The sequence below is a fragment of the Nomascus leucogenys genome, chromosome 22a (assembly GCF_006542625.1).
Source record: "Nomascus leucogenys isolate Asia chromosome 22a, Asia_NLE_v1, whole genome shotgun sequence".
Classification (NCBI taxonomy): Eukaryota; Metazoa; Chordata; class Mammalia; order Primates; family Hylobatidae; genus Nomascus; species Nomascus leucogenys.
In genome coordinates this window covers 4304214-4322252 of record NC_044402.1, presented here as the reverse complement: position 1 = coordinate 4322252, position 18039 = coordinate 4304214, and the positions used below count along the sequence as shown (strand labels likewise).

Here is an 18039-nt window from a genome sequence, read left to right as displayed (position 1 = left end):
CCCAGAGAGACAGCATGGAGGGGATCAGGCCAGGGCCAAGGAGCCCTTCCATCCCAACCAGGCAGTCAGGGAAGACTTCCTGGAGGAGGCAGTCCGAAGCTGTGCCAGCCTAAGCAAGAGCTGTTTAGAGCCCAGGGAGTGGGGCCGTGGGGAGGGTTTGCCCTGGAGGGGACCAGCCATGGAAGGAGGGACCAGCCAAAGCTAGGCCTTGCCCAGGGACAGACAGGCCCCACTGCTGCCTAGGGATACCCCAGCCAATTTGAGCACATCATGGAGCACAGGCTGCACCTGGCACCACATCCACATCCCAGTGAATCTTCCCAGTGACTTCACAGGGTGGAGATCCTTGTCCAATTAATGGAAGAAGAAGCTGGAGCCCAGAGAGGGTCGGCCACTTCACTGAGGCCACACAGCAAGGATTTGGGTCCTGCAGTCAGAACCAGTGTACCTGGCACTATTTGACCCTTCCTGGGGCTGGGGGTGTCATTCAGAAACACTCTGACATTATGGTCCTGGTCTCCGGAAGAGGTGAGGAGCAAGAACTGCTCTGTCCACATCCCATCCACAGCCATCCCTTACAAGGCAGGCATAGAGATGGAGTTACCCCATTGGACAGAAAAACAAACTGAGGCTCCGAGAGGTGAAGTTGCATGCATGGGTCCGTGGCCCATCGGTGGCCGGCAGGACTTGAGTCCAGGTCCTTCTGACTCCGTGTCCTGATTCTCGGTGATTCTTGCTGAGGCCTTTCTCTCCCCTCCTACCCCTCCTCCCCCCCACCATCGCTGTTTTCCTGGCTCCCTCTCAGGGAAGAGAACATGCTCTGAGTCTCTGTTTCCCTGGGAGAAATCCATTTTCAGAATCTGGAGGTGTTGAAATGTGTTCTTTTTTCCTCTCCAAAGAGCCCTTCTTGAGGACAGAGGTGCCCCCGGAATCCCTCCAAGGCCAGCACCGGCCGGGTGGGGGGCGGGGATGCTGCCTGTAGGGGACAGGTATCATGGACCCTTATTCACCCAGGACAAGGAGCAGTGGGGGCACTTCAAGAGCTCAGAGCACACCCTGGCCCTCCAACCCAGGACCACCCGCCCTGGCCTCAGAAGACCCCACTTGCTATCCCTGCCTGGTTCCTGGTGACAGGCTTTGTGGATCCCAGTAGCAGGGCAGTCACTAAGCCTGCCTGGTGGAGGTGCCCAGGGGAGGGTCCATGGTCTCCACCAGACTGCCACCCTCCCCATGACAGCTGGGCCCCAGTGGTCGCAGTGGCAGAAGTCTCTTGCTGTAAGGAGCACAGCCCTCCCTGTGAGCATCTCCTAATGCATGCGGAGCCGGGCCCTGGGGAGCACCGGGTGGTGGGTGCAGGGGCTGCTTGCCGCGTGAGGAAGGAAGGAAAGAGGCTGGGAGGGGCAGGTGGGAAGGGGCACGAGGGGATGAGATAGAAGTTAAGAGGGAAAGGAGGGCAGAGGGAGGGGAAGGGAGGAAAAGGCAAGGAAGGAGCTGGAGAGGGAAGAGGAGGCAGGGGGGAGGAAAGGGAAGAGAGAAGGAAGAAGCAGGGAGAGAAAGAGAAGAGAGGGAAGGGAGGGGAGGAAAGGATGGGGGAGGGGAGGTGGCGGCTCGGTGTCCACACACACCATCATTCTTCCTTCAGGCCCTCTCTCCCAATGCACTCCCCTTACATTTGCCCAAATGCCTCCCTGCCCTTCCTCTTTCAAAATGTGCTCTAGCCTGGGGCCTGGGCAGCGCCCCACCTGTCCTGGCCTCTCCACCCAGTGCTTGCATCTCTGACCACAGCTTCCTGCAGCTGGACTAAGCCCTCTCAGTGTTCCAGTCCCTTCCCCCAGGCTGCCCTCAGCTCCTCCAGGTCCCCACTGTACTCACCCCCAGCAGGGACCCCCGGGAGGCCTCGGTTCTCCGGAAGCAGTTCCTGGGTCTCCTAGAACCTATGTCCCAAAATTGTGAACCCGTGGATCCCACAGGCCTGGAAGGCCCATCAAGGCCAACCTACCCAGGACCCACTCCCCAGGCCCCCACGGCGTCCCTGAGGAGGGACTCCTGGCCTCCGTGTTCAGAAAGGAACTGACGGAGCTGGAGCTCAGGCACAGCGAGTCCATCGCCCCCACGACTGCGTCTCCGGGGACAGCCCCGAGCGCCCGGCACCTGCCTAGGGGATGACACAGGCCCCACCTGCCTGAGCGTGGTGCCCAGACCCTGGGACTGCAGCCTTTCCCATCCACGTGGGACATGTCCCAGCAAGCGGCAGCCTCCTCATCCTTCAGGGTGAGTTCTCCAGGGCTTTCCAAGAGATTCTCCCTCAAATGCGCCACGTCCCTTCCTTCCTGAGGGACTTCCGTGCTCCTAGCCTCCCAGCAGGTCTCCCTGAGAAAGCTCCTGGCCACCCTGAAATGCTGGGATTTTATCTCCAGGGCAACAGGAATCACTAGAGGACCTGAGGCGACAGCACCGTGGGAGAGATTTGGTTTGTGAGGCGAGGGAGGTTGTCACTAGAGACTGGGTCCGTGCCCGTGCTAGGGTCCCAGACGCTGCTCCAGCTTGGCTCATAGCACGCAGGCCCAGCCACCGAGGACATCAGGGGACACAGGGCCAGGATGTCCATGGTGGCCTCAGGGAGCCCCACCGCAGGGTGGCCATGAGGTTATTCTGCCGTCCCCCACCCCACCCCCAGTGGGAATCCACAGAACCCTCTACATCCCCAAATGCATCACACTGAAACTCCAGCAGAGTGATTGCTGTATGGATCATGAAACTATCTGTAGGAAGCAAGTCCCTGCAGAAGTCCCCAGTATCATCATCCTGTGCTGCTGGCCACGGGGGATAGAATCAGGACCAGGCTGTGCACAGGTTTATAAGGACAGCCACACAGTCTTCTCTAGGTTACAGCCCCACCTCCTCCTGGACCCTCAGTCAGTGCTCTGGGGCCAGCATCCAAGCCAGCCTGTCATTCCAGCACTCACCTCCCAGACCAAGAGCCCGCAGAACAGGCTCTAGTCTGGGTCATCAGAAAAGTGAAAGTGCTGCAGATGCCAAATGGATGGATGGATGGATGGATGGACCGGTGGGTGGATGCAAAGATGGATGGATGGATGGATGGATGGATGGATGGATGGACAGGTAGGTGGCTGGGTGGATAGATGGATGGATGGATGGACAGATGGATGGACAGATGGATAGATGGATGGACTGCTGGGTGTGTGGGTGAATGGGCGGATGGATGAACTGGTGGGTGGGTGGGTGGGTAAGTGGATGGGTGGAGGAATGGCCTGGAGGGTGGGTGGGTAAGTGGATGGGTGGAGGAATGGCCTGGAGGGTGGGTGGGTAGACATGCCATTCTACCTCTCCACCTCTTGGTTGGACTTTGGACACATGCTCCCCTCAAAGAGCCTTCATTCCACAGCTCTGCAAAGGGCACAGAGATCCCTTCTGGAGGATTAACATGTGAAAACACACCAAGCTTAATATCTGGCACACAATAGGGACTTAATTAAAGTTTGAAAACATCCCTGCTGCTTCTGCCTGCCAGGCAGAGTAGTCTGTGCCCCCATCACTGTGCTCCTGAAAAATAACTCAGCATGGATTTTCCACAGTCATCCCGCGAACTCCATCTCCAGCATCTTGGACCGCTTAACTGTAACAGGCTCCTGTCCCAAATAAAACCACCCGCCCCTCCCAGGAACAGCCAGCCCCAGGAAGGGAAAGGAGACAAGGCTACAGAGCCCTGCTTCCAAGGGACCCCCCACTCCCACCCCAACCCTTCTGCCCATGGAATTACCCTGCAGACCAGCTCCCAGGCTCTTGGGGTGAGGCAATTAGAATCATGGAAAAGGGTTCACATCATACACCCATCCCCCAACCCTCAACCCCTGCACACTCCATCCCCCACCTCCACTGAGGGGGCCTTGCAGAAGAGGAAGAGGCAAATAATTAGAGGCAGAGACTAGGCCTGTCCCCTCTTTCTCTCCATGGCTCACTCTCACCCTTACTCTCTGTCTCTCTACAAAGAGACTGAACCACAGCCCTGGGTGGTACCTTTACAAATCCCAAGTCCAGTCTCTATGGTAGAGATGAGGCCACAGAGCCCCAGGGGGGCAGGACAGCACCCAAGTCTCCTGGCAGGACCATGGCCAAGAGGGATGCTGGCTCGTTCCCTGGTTTGTCCCATACATCTGTGCCCTTCGGAACACAAGAGACCTCTAGTCTCCCACCCTGTCCCGGAAGCTGCATTCCTAGGACTACGGAGTCCACCAGCCTTGGGTGCAGTTGTGGTAAGATGTGGTAAGGATCTGTCTTTCCCTCAAGACAGGCCGAGGTCTGGTCCAGCTGGAGCACCCGGACGGTGGCTGATGAGCACATGATCACCATCATAAGTCCCAGGGTGACGCCCTGGCTCACTCCCTGTGACAGATTGCAAAGAGCCCTAATCTTCACTTCTCCCTGCACCCAGACCCTTGGCAGAGCAGCCTCGCCAGGCCCTCTGCTCCCATGTGAGTGCTCACCCATGGCTGCCATGAGCCCATGCGGGGTGAGCAGACACAGCACAGGCGGCTCCCTGCCGCTCATGTATGGGGGCTGCTTTCTTCGTGTGCCTCTGCCGTTGCCATGAGATCAGGCCTGGGCGAGTCTGCAGAAGATCAGAGGTGTGGCGCAGAGCAGAGCGGCCACCACCCCTGCCGGGCCCACCAGGGAGCCTGCCCTGGCTGACCCCTGGACCTACTAAACCCCCGGCACCTGAGAAATGAGCACTCATTGTTTCATGTTTATTTGTTACCCAGCATTACAGTGAGAAGAGATGATGGACAGAGCCCTCAACTCACCAGGTAGCGCCACCTGCTCCGGAATGTGCCAGCACAACCCCTCATGCAACAGAGGCTGAGGGAGGCTAAGGGCTTGTTCAAGATCACACTGGAAGTTGGTCCAAATCCAGAGGTCTCTTGGGACCTGCCCCCATGGTGAGCTGGCCTGGCAGACACAGGTGAGTCCAACTCTGCCCTGTCAGCCGGGAGCCACAGTCTGGTGAGGAGGATTGAGTTGGGGAGGGGTAGGTATATTTGGGAATGTGAGGAGGAAGGGGCAGTTGTGCCAGGCCCTGAGGGATGAGATCAGTTTCTGCAGCTGGACAACGAGGAGCAGGAAGGCCCAGCCTTCTTGGTGGAAGGACTGTCCTAGTCCACTCTGACCACACAGCTACAACTGCTACTGCATTCACAGCCCGACGCTGAGGCCAGGTGCATTTCGCCTGCCAGCTTTCCATCAGATCCATCGGACACGTGCAAAGGAAAAGCAGTTAACTAAGAGCTGCAGCTTGAGCCCTGTGTGCTGCCCCACCCTCCATCTCCCAAGCTCCCCATAAACCCATGAGGAGAAGCTACCGTGACTCCTTCACAGATAAGCAAACTGTGGCCCAGAGAGGTTCCAGACACGCCCAAGGCCACACAGCCTCTAGGAAGCAGAGTCTGAATTTGAACCCCTGTCTGTGAGATTCCAAGCATCCCTCAGAAAGGCGTGGTCCTCGACTGGCGTTGGTGCCCTGGCATAGCCCAAGGGCCTTGGAAATGCCATTCTCAAGGTGTTTGCCCTAAAACAACTGCCAGAGAACTTCAGGCCCTGTGTCTGCCAACTACAAGGGCCTTGAACCTGTGGCCACAGTTGTAGACACCGTCACAGGCCCAGGCCGCAGCCTCTGCCGTGCAGGTTCAGGCTGCCTTCTCCACTAAGTGGGAAGTGCTTCCTGTCAGCAGCCGCCTTCCCCCTACCCACTGTGAAATTCCCAAAGCAAAGCAAAGCAAACAGCCATGATTCCCGGGATGCCGAGGCTCATGCCTCTGACCCCAAATCCCGAACATCTCCTGAGGACCATGGGCAACTCCAACTTAGCATATGTGCCCCAAAAACCCAGCAGCCTCCTCCATAAACCTCCTCTTCTCCAGGGTTCCTTCCCCATTGTGCAAGCCAGAGGCCAGGTCCTGGTGTCCCCTCCTCTTGGCCTCCCCATTCCCCACCTCTCCATCTCCCTTCCCTCACCAGGCAGGCTCCTTCTGCCCCCAGACTACCCTGGTGAAACACCTCTTGCTAACTTGTGAGCGTGAGTCGTGGGGTCAGATCTTAGCTATGCATCCATAGGCAAATCACTTCACCTCTCTGAGCCTCAGTTTTGTCATCTGTGAAATGGGGACGATAAAAGCCTCTCTATATCCTTAAAAGGTAGAATTTTCTGGCACACGTCATAACTTCTCAAGAAAGAGCAGCTTCTACTATTGTCACTATCCTTGCAGGGAGTGCAGTGAATGTGTGTGTATCTGCCAGCATCTCTCCTTCCCCATCCAATCCAGGATCTGCTCAGTTTCTGTGAACGGGGACTTTTCTCTCCCAGACATGGGCACAAGACCCAGATCCGACCAAAGAGAGCCGACCCCCTCCCTCCTGTTTCCACCAGATTTCTGCCATGGGAAATGATGCTTTCTCATCTGGGGATGGCCAGAACAGGTGCTACAAGGACTCCATGAGCCAGAGCTCCTGGGGCCATCTCACCCATGTGTGGAGAAATCCACGTACAGTGACGTGGATGCGGCAGAAGGCAGGAGCTGACAGCCTGCGGGGCAAGGTGTTGGCTGCACCTGTCGAGTGCCTGGATGCACCTGTTGAGTGCCTGGATGCAGCCGTGCCTGAAGGCATGGCTCCTCCTGGACTTTTCACTGACTGGAGCCAGTACATTCCTTCTTCGCTGAAGTTAGTGTGGATTAAGTTTCTGCCATGTGCAATCCTAAAGGGTCCTAACAAAACACATGAATGGGGGATAGGAACGTGCTTGGGACCAAGAGGTGTCACAGAGCTGGGCTTCGGTGATGGGGAAGCCCTGTGACTTATTGACCTGGCAGGGCCTTGGCAGGAATTTTGTGGGGAAGGAGTGGCCAAAGGTGGTGGGCCCCTGGCCATAGCTTGTGAAGTGCCCAAAAGCAGGAGTCGTAGCACTGGCCCACGGTGCTGGCTTATGTTGGGGGCTCAGTGCCAGCCGCCACTATTTCCCTACAGAGCACTCTGGTCCCCTGGGCACTATTCTAGAGGCTGTGCAGATGTGCCCCCACCTGTCCTCACAACACTCTCCCTAGGAGATGGGCTCGGATGTGCCACCCATTTTACAGAAGACGAGATGGAGGTGCAGAGTTCAGCTAACTTGCCCGAAGTCACCCAGTGAGGATGTGGTGGCATGGGCGTGAAGCGGCACCTGTTCCGAGACACAGCCACACAGGCACAGCCTCCTCTTGTCCTTCGCTGTCCCCCACCTGCTCAGAAGGTCCTACAAATGACTCTCGTCCCCCTGCGAGAAAAGAGCCCACAGTTTCCTACCCAGGCAGGTGCAGCTACCACAGGTCTGTTCCCAGGTGCCGGGCCTCAAAGGGGAGTTTGGCAAAGAACTGGAAGCCTGTCCCTCTGCCCATGGCCACCTCCTGAGATGCCTCCCAATTCGGCCCCACTTACCAGGTGTCCCTGCTACCTCCCGGAGCACCCCCATCCCACCCCGCCCCTCTCTGCTCTGCCCCTGGGCCCTGCCAGGCTGGGGGCCTCCTCGGGGGCAAAAACGTGCCTGACTCCTTGTGTGCCCAGAGCCCCTCCAGGACCAGCGCTTGAGTGGAGGGGGCCTCCCTAAAGGTCAAACGGTTCAGGAGGACACCTGCCACCATGACACAGCCCTGGGCCTGCAGTGTAGCATCATCAGTGAACACACCACCACGCACATCACTGTCACCTCTTACAGGCATCTCCAAGCCACGGCGACAGCAATCGAGACTCCTTCTCCTCAACGAGCTCTCTCCATACACCTCGTCTCACTAACTTCACACAGCCCTGGGACATCTGTGCTCTGAGGATCCCAAGCTTCAGGCTTCAGCCGGAGCCCTGCGTGCCTCCCAAGCAGAGGGGCTGGGTTTCCGACCTGGCATGGCCATGCACAGGCATGCGCGTGGCTCCGCTGCACAGCCCGTGTTTATCTTTTGGACACCGGGAATCATAGCCAATCAGACTTTACCACCAGGATAATCACGGCAAAACCTGCAGCTGTTCCATGGCCCAAGTGGAGGACACCGCGGCTGTACTTTGTCCCCTTATGGGAAGTATATCCTTCCTCTTGTTTTATTTTCTCTTCTCACTTGTGGTATCTTCCAGCATTCCAAAGCTTCTTAGAGGAATCCTGAAATCCACTCTGGAACAAGGCTGGGTTTAAGTAAACAGATACACACACGCACACACACACACATACGAACTCACACATGCACACATGTAGACTTTACACTTGCCCCTCATGTCATGGTGAACACAACACATTCAGACATTAGGCCCCGCCTCTCCAGTGAAGAAACGGAGGCTCAGAGAAGCACATGGAGCTGGAATGCCTGTCTGCTGGTCTGTCGAACCCCACCTTTTTCCAGAGAGGATCACAGATGGAAAGGAGGGACTGACTCGCAAGATGGCCCTCCAGCCAGCCTCAGGGCCCGGCTCAGAGCAGGATCTGTCTGGGCACAAGTAGCCCAGCATCCCAGTGCCCCACCCAGCTCCAGGCAGGACCCAGGCACCCACAGGCAACCTCTGGCAAGACATCGTCCTGTGCCCTGGGGTCTGGCTGAGCACCAGGGAGCACAGTAGCACTCATGCCAGGAACAAGTCAGAGCCCAGGCCGGGCTGGAGGGCCCTGAGCTGTGGCAGGAAGCGGGCAGGCGAAGGCAGTACTGGGTGAAAGTGGCAGAGCATGAGGCCAGGTAGGACCAGCACTGGGGCACCTTCGTCCTCAAGTGGAGCTCTCAGCAGCTGCAAAACAGCAGGCAGGGCCAGAATAGGGTCTCCTAGAACCTTCTGGCGTGCAGAATGCCCCATGGGGAAGGCACTGGAAAGACCACCCAACCCACTCCTGATGCAGGTGAGACCTGAGGAAGGGGCCAGAGATGCGCAGGGTCACACAGCAAGTAGCCAGGGCACTGCCTCCTAGGCCTTCTCCTCTCCTTGGCCGGGAGCCCCAGACCTTCTCCAACCCCCAAATGCTGCCAAACACCCCTGCTAGATCCAGGCCCTGGGGCCCTGACAAGCTGTCCTGGCTGGGATCCCAGCCTGCCCAGTCACCCCAGAGTCCCGCCCCCATGCCTGCCTCAAACTCCCAGAGGGATGGAGATCTGCCATGTTGAGGACACATCTCAGACCAGAGTTCTGGGTCCCTCAGCCATCTCCCACCCATCCCCTGCAGGGTGTCTCCATGCTCAACCTAGCCAAGTGTGTGGATAGAAGAATTTATTCTTAAAGTAAATGAGAAGTGTAAACACCTCTGTGGGAGGGCCCAGGTACCCGTGGGAAGACCTGTTTAGCCCAGAAAGGGAAACAAATTGGCCCAGTGACCAGGTGACGGGTGCATTCACCAGACACCACGCCCCAGGGAGACTTCCCAGGAAGTGTCTGCTCACAGCGGCAGGTCCTGACCCACTGTGCTCAGCCCTGGCCGCCAACATGCCACCCCGGCTCACTGCTGCAGGTACGCAAAAGGGCAGAGTGAAATACCCTGAGTTTCTCCCCAAACAAGGAGTTTTCAGTAAGTACACACCGCACTCATTTACTCCATTCACAAAGGTTTATTGGGTCCCTGCCTGGTGCTGGTTCGGGTTAGTCACTGCAGAGGATCCATCTGGGCCAGCCTGGGAGGGGCAGGTCTGGAGTCCGAGGCAGACATGAAACCAGGGGTGACACCCAGGGGCTGTGGAGGCTGCCATGTCGAGGACAGCTCTGGGAGGACTGCTGAAGAGGATGACTAGCGGGCCGGGAGTGGGGTTCAGCCATCTCCCGGGAGCTGGGAGGGCCCAGGTGGAGGTGAGGACGGCAGTGGAGGAGGAGGAGGAATGGGGGTCTCCAGGTAGAGGAAGGGAGCAGAGAATAGCATGAGCGGAAGCCCAGAGGAAGGAAAGTACCCGGAGGGTCTCTGTGCCTCAAGAGGCCAGTGGAGGCGACAGAGACAAAAGGCCAGTGGTGAAGCAGGGCTGACACCCAGGCAGCAAGGACATTGAGGCACACACCTGCCGTTCACCAGCACTCTCCTCCAGGTGTGCACCAGCTCCTGCCCGAAGCCTCAGGAGGTCCTCCTGCAGGGGAACACAGGGCCACCAGAACCCACCCCACCCCAGAGAAGTCTCAGTGACAGCCTCTCTGGGCCCTGGGAGCTGCTCTACTGGAATGGAGAGAGAGGCTGTACCCATTGCAAACCCGCCTACCATGCCCCACAGTGGGGCAGTGAGGTGGGTGGGGGGTCTCCACCAGGGTTCACCAAACCCTCCCTTTCAAGGGCAGACTGCCCCAGGAGGATGGGCTTGGGATCAGAAGGCCATCCAAAGGCCAGCCCTCCCCTGGCTTTGCCAGGGCCCTGCTGCCTGTCCCCTCCCCGCCTCTCTCCAAGTTGTTCCTGGACACCAAATGGACCCCATCCAACTTGTCCCTCCTTTTCTTTCCCCTGCCCGCCCCCTGCTGGAGTTGTAAGAGGGCAGGCAGAAAGGGAGGTGGGGGAGGCCCAGCCAGGCCGGGGGGCAGGAGAAGCAGCCCCAGTTCTAACTCTGCTTCCCCCACAGCAGAGCCTGCCAGGCCCCCGAGGGCTGGGACCTCTGGGTGATGCCTGGCGCTCCCCTAAGTCACAGGTGGAGCTGCGCCTTTGGCCAGTACTCTCCCTCCTGACCACTGGGATGGGACAAGACAGTAGGGGCAACAGGTAGGAAGGGCCAGGTCTAAGGTGAGCTGGGGGTGCAGCCCTAGAGAGAGGTAGGAAGGAGGGACAGGGGTTGCTCCGGAGGGAGGCAGCGGGAAAAGACAACTGGAGTGGGAGTCACTGAGCCAGGTTCTGTGTTCCAAAGGCCAGCATCGCCTGGACCTTGGGTCTGTCCTCACCTGCACAGGAGGCTGCAGGAGCCAAATGGGCCTTCCAGCCTTGTCCAATATTATGGAGTCCCGAGGTATGGAGTGTATTCTGTGGGCCCAAGAAACAGCAACAGATCCCCAGAACAGATGACAGCCCTAAAGAAGGGCTGCTTTCCTGAGCATCCCTGGGGCTAGAAAGAGTGTGGATCAGGTGATTCCTATTGGGCTGGGCCTGCAGAGGGGACAAGAGGGGCCAGTCTTACAGCCACCCAGATCATACTTTCCAGACACATGCACATGCGTGCACACACTTGCACACACACACACACACACTCTTGCACACACGCACATGCCACCAGATCTCAGGCAGCACAGAAAGGCTCTCCCAGCCTTAGGTGGCTTATGCATTTTCTGAAACTAACTGTGGGAAAAGGGCTTGGGGAACCATCCCATGTGCCTGCACCAAATGCTGTGTGGGTGGGGGCAGGACACAAGCTCTACACTGACACCTCCCAGAAACCAGGGAATCAGATCTTGAGAGATTGTCCAGTAAAAGTTGGAACCCTCAACACCCCTTGACTCTGCCCAGGAGGAGCAACCTCAGAAGTCCCCCCAAACCTCCTCTCAGAGACCTGCCGAGTAGGAGGCTTCTCTCTCTACTCTCCTCCCGGCAAAAAAGAGGCCAGAAAGGGGGATGACTGGCTAACTCAGAGGTGCCCTGATGGAGGGGAGCAGACAAGGGGGCTTCCAAGGAGAATTCCCTGGCCCACCTGAAAGACCCCTACCCAGAGTGGTGAGGGGCAGCTTAGGAGCACTGACGCAAGTGGGAGAGACCAGGCTGGCTTCTCTCTAGGTAGTAAGTTCCTGGGGTGTGCGCCCCTGCCCCAGAGAGCAGAGAAATCGCCTGACTGGGAGATGGAGAAGAGGGGCCACCTTCTCATGCCACCCCGCCACCAATCCTCCAGGCACACTCGGGCGCTTGACCTGCTGAAGCCTGGAGCCACAGGTCCAGTGGGGAGCTCACGGGACAGAGGGCCCTACCAGAGCCACGAAAACCGGAGGGGGGGACCTCCGCCCAAGGCAGGCGTCTCTGCGCGCCCGCTGGGGCCCTGGTCCTGCAGTTGGCTTCTCCCGACACGTTCCTTCGCTGCCGAAAGCGATTCGCCCGCGCTCTATCGAGCCCAGCCAGCTCCTACCTCGGCCCGGGCGGCGAGCGCTGTCTCCGTCCCGAAAAGAAGTTTCGCGGCTGGTCCTGGGGCAGCAGGCGCACGGGACGCTGGCGGCGGCGGCTTCGGACTTGGGCTCAGACCCCGCCGCTCCAGACAAGTCCCCGCGACTGCGACAGTGTCCCGGGCAGTTCAGCTCCCCAGACGGGAGACAGACCCTCGCGACCTGGTTCAGGCCTTGCCCTGGGGGACACTGCGGTCCAAGGCGAAAGGACACTTGCTCCCGGCCTCTGGGACCCTAGGTCAAGGCACCTCCCCGCACCGCCGCCCCTGAGCCCAAGTCGCCAACCCCGCGCCGCGCGCAGCGAGGGATCAGAAGGTCTCGGACGCCGCGGCAGGGCCGGCCAGGGCCCCACGAGTTAGGGAGTTGCCCCGCACCCCTAAACGCTCAGCACCCATTTACGGTTGAAAGTACGCACTTGACGCGTCCGGGCGCCTCCGCGGTGAGTCGCGCCGCCGCTCTCGGGGTCCGCGAAGGTGGCTCAGTTCGGGCGCTCCAGTCTCGACGTTCCCGGGGTAGAGAGCAACGTCCGGGGACGAACGGGACGGGTGCGCCCAGCGGCCGGGGCTGCGCTGGGCGAGGCAAGCGGCGAGAGGGGAGCGCTCCGGCGTTCAGGCAACAGCTACCCCTAGTGGGAGAGCCGCCCGGGGCCGGCGCCGCCCCGCGCCCGCTGCCCCGCGCCCCACGCCCGTGGCGCCCCGCGCCCGGGTCGGCTGGGGGCGCAGGGCCGGCGCCGCTTTCCCCAGCTCTCCGGTCTCCGGCGCCCGGCGGTAACCCGCCCGCGGGCTCTGCCCTCCGCACCTCTCAGCCCGGCCCCGGCGGCCGCTGACCCAGGAACCGCGGCGCCCCGCTGGAACGAGATGGGACGGGGCGGGCGCGGCCAGGGCGGCGCGGGCTGGGGCGGCGCGCGGCAGCCTCGGGCAGCGGCGGGGGGCGCGGAGCGCGGTGTGCGTGGCGGGGCGGTGCGGGGGGCGGCCGTGTGCGAGGCGCGAGTGTGAGCGCGCGCGGGAGGCGGGCGGGCGGGCTCCGGCAGGCGAGCGGCGCCCGCGGGCGAGCCGGGAAGGCGGCGGGAACGCAAAGTTGCCTCCTTGCTGGCCCGCGTCCTCGGCGGGGCGGGAGCTGGGGCCACCGAAGCGGCGGCCGCGGACCCGGCCTCCCGCGGCACCTGGGCAGCGGCCCCGCACGAGCGGCAGCGGCGTGGGCGGCGTTGGCGGCGGCGCGCGGGAAGCGAACCGGAGCTCCGGCGCGGCTCGGCGGCCGCCGGGGAGCTCGGCTCAGGTGCGCGGCGAGGGGGGCGCGGGCCGGAGCCAGGCGGCGGGGACCAGGGCGGCGCGCAGCGCTCGCGCCAGCTGGAGGACCACCCCAGCGGACGCCCAGGTCCCTGGTCGGGCTCCCGGTCCCCAGCGGCAGCGGCGGCCGGAGTCCCCCGCCCCCGAGAGCTGGCTGCGGGGCCCGGGCCCGCCCCCACCGGCCCCAGGCCCGGCCGCTCCGCCCTCCGCCCGCCTGCGCCCGCCCTCGGCCCACGATTTCTAGGGCATTGGCCGCGCTGCTGGGTGATCCCTCCGGGCTCAAGTTGCAAGGGGGCGGGCCGGGCCGGAGGTGGAGTCTCCCGCCAATTGAAGCCTCCGCTATAAATTGAACTCCCTGCACTGCCGAAGCCCAGATGCCTCGCCAGGCCGCGTCGCGGTTGGTGGTCGGAGAGGGCGAGGGGTCCCAGGGGGCTTCGGGGCCTGCAGCCACCATGCTCCGCTCCCTGCTGCTTCACTCCTTGAGGCTCTGCGCCCAGACCGCCTCGTGCCTCGTGCTCTTCCCGCGCTTCCTCGGCACGGCCTTCATGCTCTGGCTTCTCGATTTCTTGTGTATCCGCAAGCATTTCCTGGGCCGCCGCCGCCGGGGGCAGCCCGAGCCCGAAGTGGAGCTCAACAGTGAGGGCGAGGAGGTGCCCCCCGATGACCCGCCCATCTGCGTGTCCGACGACAACCGCCTGTGCACCCTGGCGTCGCTCAAGGCGGTGTGGCATGGCCAGAAGTTGGATTTCTTCAAGCAGGCGCACGAGGGCGGTCCGGCGCCCAACTCCGAGGTGGTTCTGCCCGACGGCTTCCAGAGCCAGCACATCCTCGACTACGCGCAAGGGAACCGCCCGCTGGTTCTCAATTTCGGCAGCTGCACCTGACCACCGTTCATGGCGCGCATGAGCGCCTTCCAGCGCCTGGTCACCAAGTACCAGCGCGACGTCGACTTCCTCATCATCTACATCGAGGAAGCGCACCCCTCCGACGGCTGGGTCACCACGGACTCCCCCTACATCATCCCGCAGCACCGGAGCCTGGAGGACCGGGTCAGTGCAGCGAGGGTACTGCAGCAAGGTGCACCCGGCTGCGCTCTGGTCCTCGACACCATGGCCAACTCCAGCAGTTCGGCCTATGGCGCCTACTTCGAGCGTCTCTATGTCATCCAGAGTGGCACTATTATGTACCAGGGCGGCCGTGGCCCCGACGGCTACCAGGTCTCTGAGCTGCGCACTTGGTTGGAACGCTATGATGAGCAACTGCACGGCGCTCGGCCCCGGAGGGTGTAAACATCCAACGGACAATTGACTGAACTGGGTGGGCTGGGCCTTCGGGCCTTCGAAGCCCACCTGCAAGCGCCTCAAACCAAGTCACGCTTGGCGAGGCCCCAGTGACACTGATGTGCTGAGCCACCATTTCAGACTGAGTCTGCGCCCTCAGCCACATGAACAATCTCCCCTACCTCCCTGGGACTCTGCTTCTATAACTGTCTCATTCACACATGCCTGGCTCACTGGAAGTCCTCTTCTGAGGGCGGGATACGGCTTGCCCTTGTCCGTGTGCCCCCAGGACTTTGCCTCTACAGCATTTTCTTACGCCCTCTCCTCAGCGTGCCCTCAGCCAAGTGCTTTGGCCGAGTGCTTCGCGCAGCGCACAGAGACCTTGGCCACGCCCGCGCGCCCTGAGCGCAGCTGGGTTCCAGGAGACTCTCAGCTCAGCTGAGCTAGTTGCCTGGCACCCACCTGTCGCGCGCGGAGAGGGGGTTCCCTGTTGCTTTTGTGTCTGTTTCCTGTCCCTGGTAGGGGAAGTGATGTCGGGGATGGGGAGGGGGTGGGCAGGGTAGTTTCCCCCGCTTGTTTTGGGTGCACAGGAGCCCCACTGCTGATGACGAGCTATCTCTAACTGGTCTTGACCACGAGCTAGTTCTGAATTGCAGGGGCCTCAAAGCAGCACCTAAACCTTGAGGGGGAGAGTGCTCTGGATTTCCGTGAGGTAACCACCTTAAATGGGAGGGAAGTTGGGGTGTCTGCTTTGGGACCAGAGGAAGAGAGCTTGAGAGGCATTGGCGAGGTTCGCAGCGCCCCAGGGAGAGAGAAAAAGCTGAGACTCCTGGGGAATGATGTTGGGGTGATGGAGTCCGGGGAAAGAGAGGTGGGGGGAGAGCCTGAGGTCCCCAAGTGAGGGGAGTCCTAGGCAGAGCTGCTGATTGTGGGGCTGGGAGGTGGAGGGCCCCTGATTCGAAGGCCATTTGGTGAGTGTTTTGCTGGAAATATTTCCTGTATATAAACTTCTTTCAATCTACAATAATAAAGGCTTGAGGTAAACTGCTTTCTGGTTGCCTTTGGTCCCTTTATTTTCCTTTCCCTCTGAATAGCGGCAGGAATTAAACACAAATCCCTCCCTTGCGTCCCCATAGTGACCTTGGGAAGCAGGGCGGGAAGGAGCCTAGGCTGGCAGGGGCGCTGGAGGAGGATGGAGGAGGAAGAGGGTCTGCGGCGGTGCCCGGGGCGCTCCTACAAGCGCACGCACCTACCTGGACGGGGAACTTAGCTGCGGGAGAAGAGCGAGGTAGCGAAGCGCCGCGGGATCCTGGAAAGCGGCGGGAGAGGCAAGAGGGTCCTGTCTTGCTCCCGCGCGCGCACACACAGACCGAACAGATGCAACTGCCCCTGCAGCCGCCGGTCTAACTTAACTGAGTATCCGGCGGTGTGTGGAGGGGGTCAGGTGAGGTGGAGGGCGAGAGGGCCTTTGGACCCGGTACAGCCTGGCTCCTGATCGCTGCAGGCACCACTGCGCACCTGACTCCTCCCTGGCCCCCTTCCGGCACCTGCAACCTTGCCTCTTGCCCACCCGCTCCAGGCAGCTGAGGTCCGCGGGAGGCGCGCCTTGGCAGAGGGGCGCCCTCACTCCAGCTGCGGCTCCTACTGCCGGGCCAGCGTGCTGCTGGGTGCAACCCCCGGCCCAGGACCCCCCTCCTCCTGTCCTTCCTCCGCTTCCCCAAGCTCCAGTCAAACCCCACCACCCGCTCCGGCCTGGGAAGCAGAGGTGGGAGGCCGCTGGGATGAACAGAGAGAGACCAGGGAGAGGGGAATGGTGGATTCCAGGGCTGGGGCGGGGATTCGGGGCCTTAGGCACAGGTCCTCGCCTGCAGTCACGGCCAGGGGCTCGCTGCCGCGCAATCCCCGCCCTCACTGTCTCGCCTGTTGCGCCCAGAGTGAGGGCCACCCGGGGGGGCGCGGGATTAGCTTGGCCCGCAGCCCCTGTGCCAGCGAAACCTTGAACATGAAATGAGAGGTGGGGGACACAGTGAAAGGCGCTGAGGAGGGAGTGTGCGGATCCAGGTGAGGGGACTGGGCACGTGAACTTCCCTGGCGCGCCGGGACAATGCCTGGGAACTCAGGACTGTCAGGGTCGCCGGGGCTGGGGGTGAGTAGTGTCGGTTTGCGCGCCTGGATGTGAGCGCGGGTGCACATGGCAGGGTTGGGTAGGGGCGCAGAGGGGCGCGGCAGGCAGGATGGAAGAGACGCCCCCGTTCAGCCAACGCCGTCCCCAATTCTGCGCCCAGCCCCTACGCCTCTCCTCCGTAAACACTTTTTGGAACTGACATCCTAAATTGGTGGATTATTTTTCCTTTACAAGTATCTCAATTGAAAAATAACTTTAAAGAAAAATTTGGCACCCACGAAATTTCTGCATCTCCTCCCCACTACCACCACCCCCTACCCTACCTCCGCGAACGCTCCTTCTTATCCCGAAACCGCCAGGAAGAAAAGGAGATCGCGGCGGGGTCGCGGCCCGGCGCCTGGGAGAGTCCTCGCTGACCTCCCCGCACGCGCTGCTGGCCGGGACTGGAGCTTGGTGGCGCGGAGAGCGGCCTGGGACAGCGTCAGCCTCCCGGCCCAGCAGAGACCGCTCCAGCCGCTCCGCGTCCCCACCGGCGGCTTGGGGATCCCTTTGGACGCGCCAAGCGACCTCCCCTACCCGGAAAGCCTGCGCCCCCTGGGCCTCCTGGAGCTTCCCAGATCGAAACTCCGAAACGCGCTTTCGCGCCGCAGCGCCAGGACCTGCAGCGCCAGCCACTCCCCGCACGGGCCGCACTCGCTCTGGTCGCAGCTCCAGGGAAGTCCCACCACCCCTACTTTTTTATTTCTCTCTTCTTCTTCCTTCCCTTCCTCCCTTCTTCCCCTTCATCTTTCCTTTTCTTTCTCTCTTACTTTCCCCTCTTTCTTTTTCTGTTTCTTCCTTTCCTTTCTTCTTTCTCTCTTTTCCTTGAAAAGCTCCCCTATGAAAGCAATGCAAGCTCATTGCAGATACAACAGAACTCCGGGAAGGAACTAAAACCAACCCAAGGTAACTCTTCGTGAGTGTGGAGCCCCTCACTCCACACTTGTCTCTCTGTGTCCCTCTCCCTCACACATGCAAATACATGTTTTGAAAACAAAGGCAGGGTGGTGTTATCCTTTTGTAGCCTGCCAGTAACTTCTTACCCTCAGGGCGCCCCTTCTTTCCTGCACCCTTCTTTCCATGTCCATAAATAAGTCTTGAATAGCCGCGCATCGCACTCAATTGGATGACCAGCAGGGGTCCATGGGTGGGCATCCCAGATATTCGGGATGTTTCATTATTACAAACAAAGTCG

General features: G+C 60.7%; 1 protein-coding gene and 2 long non-coding RNA genes across 5 annotated transcripts; 1 reads left to right on the top strand and 2 right to left on the bottom strand.

The window, feature by feature from the left end:
• Positions 1–4743: 4743 nt before the first annotated feature.
• Positions 4744–8206, bottom strand: LOC100600208. The gene is made up of 2 exons (XR_001113711.1): positions 7754–8206; positions 4744–6769 (listed from the first exon to the last, which is right to left on the bottom strand). It is a non-coding gene; the product is annotated as an uncharacterized LOC100600208 (long non-coding RNA).
• Positions 8207–9601: 1395 nt separating this feature from the next.
• LOC100591701 lies at positions 9602–12709 on the bottom strand. Of its 3 annotated transcripts, XR_001113685.2 has the most exons (4): positions 12530–12709; positions 12081–12303; positions 10915–11116; positions 9602–10121 (listed from the first exon to the last, which is right to left on the bottom strand). It is a non-coding gene; the product is annotated as an uncharacterized LOC100591701 (long non-coding RNA). The 3 variants fall into 3 exon arrangements; XR_001113684.2 differs by having other exon boundaries at positions 9602–11116; XR_004027826.1 differs by lacking the exon at positions 12081–12303 and having other exon boundaries at positions 9602–11116; positions 12530–12700.
• A 1065-nt stretch (positions 12710–13774) lies between these two features.
• On the top strand, positions 13775–15008 carry DIO3 (iodothyronine deiodinase 3). Its single transcript, XM_004093055.2, has one exon. The coding sequence runs from the start codon at positions 13775–13777 to the stop codon at positions 14687–14689; it is 915 nt and encodes a 304-aa protein (XP_004093103.3). The 3' UTR covers positions 14690–15008.
• The last annotated feature ends 3031 nt before the right edge of the window (positions 15009–18039 follow it).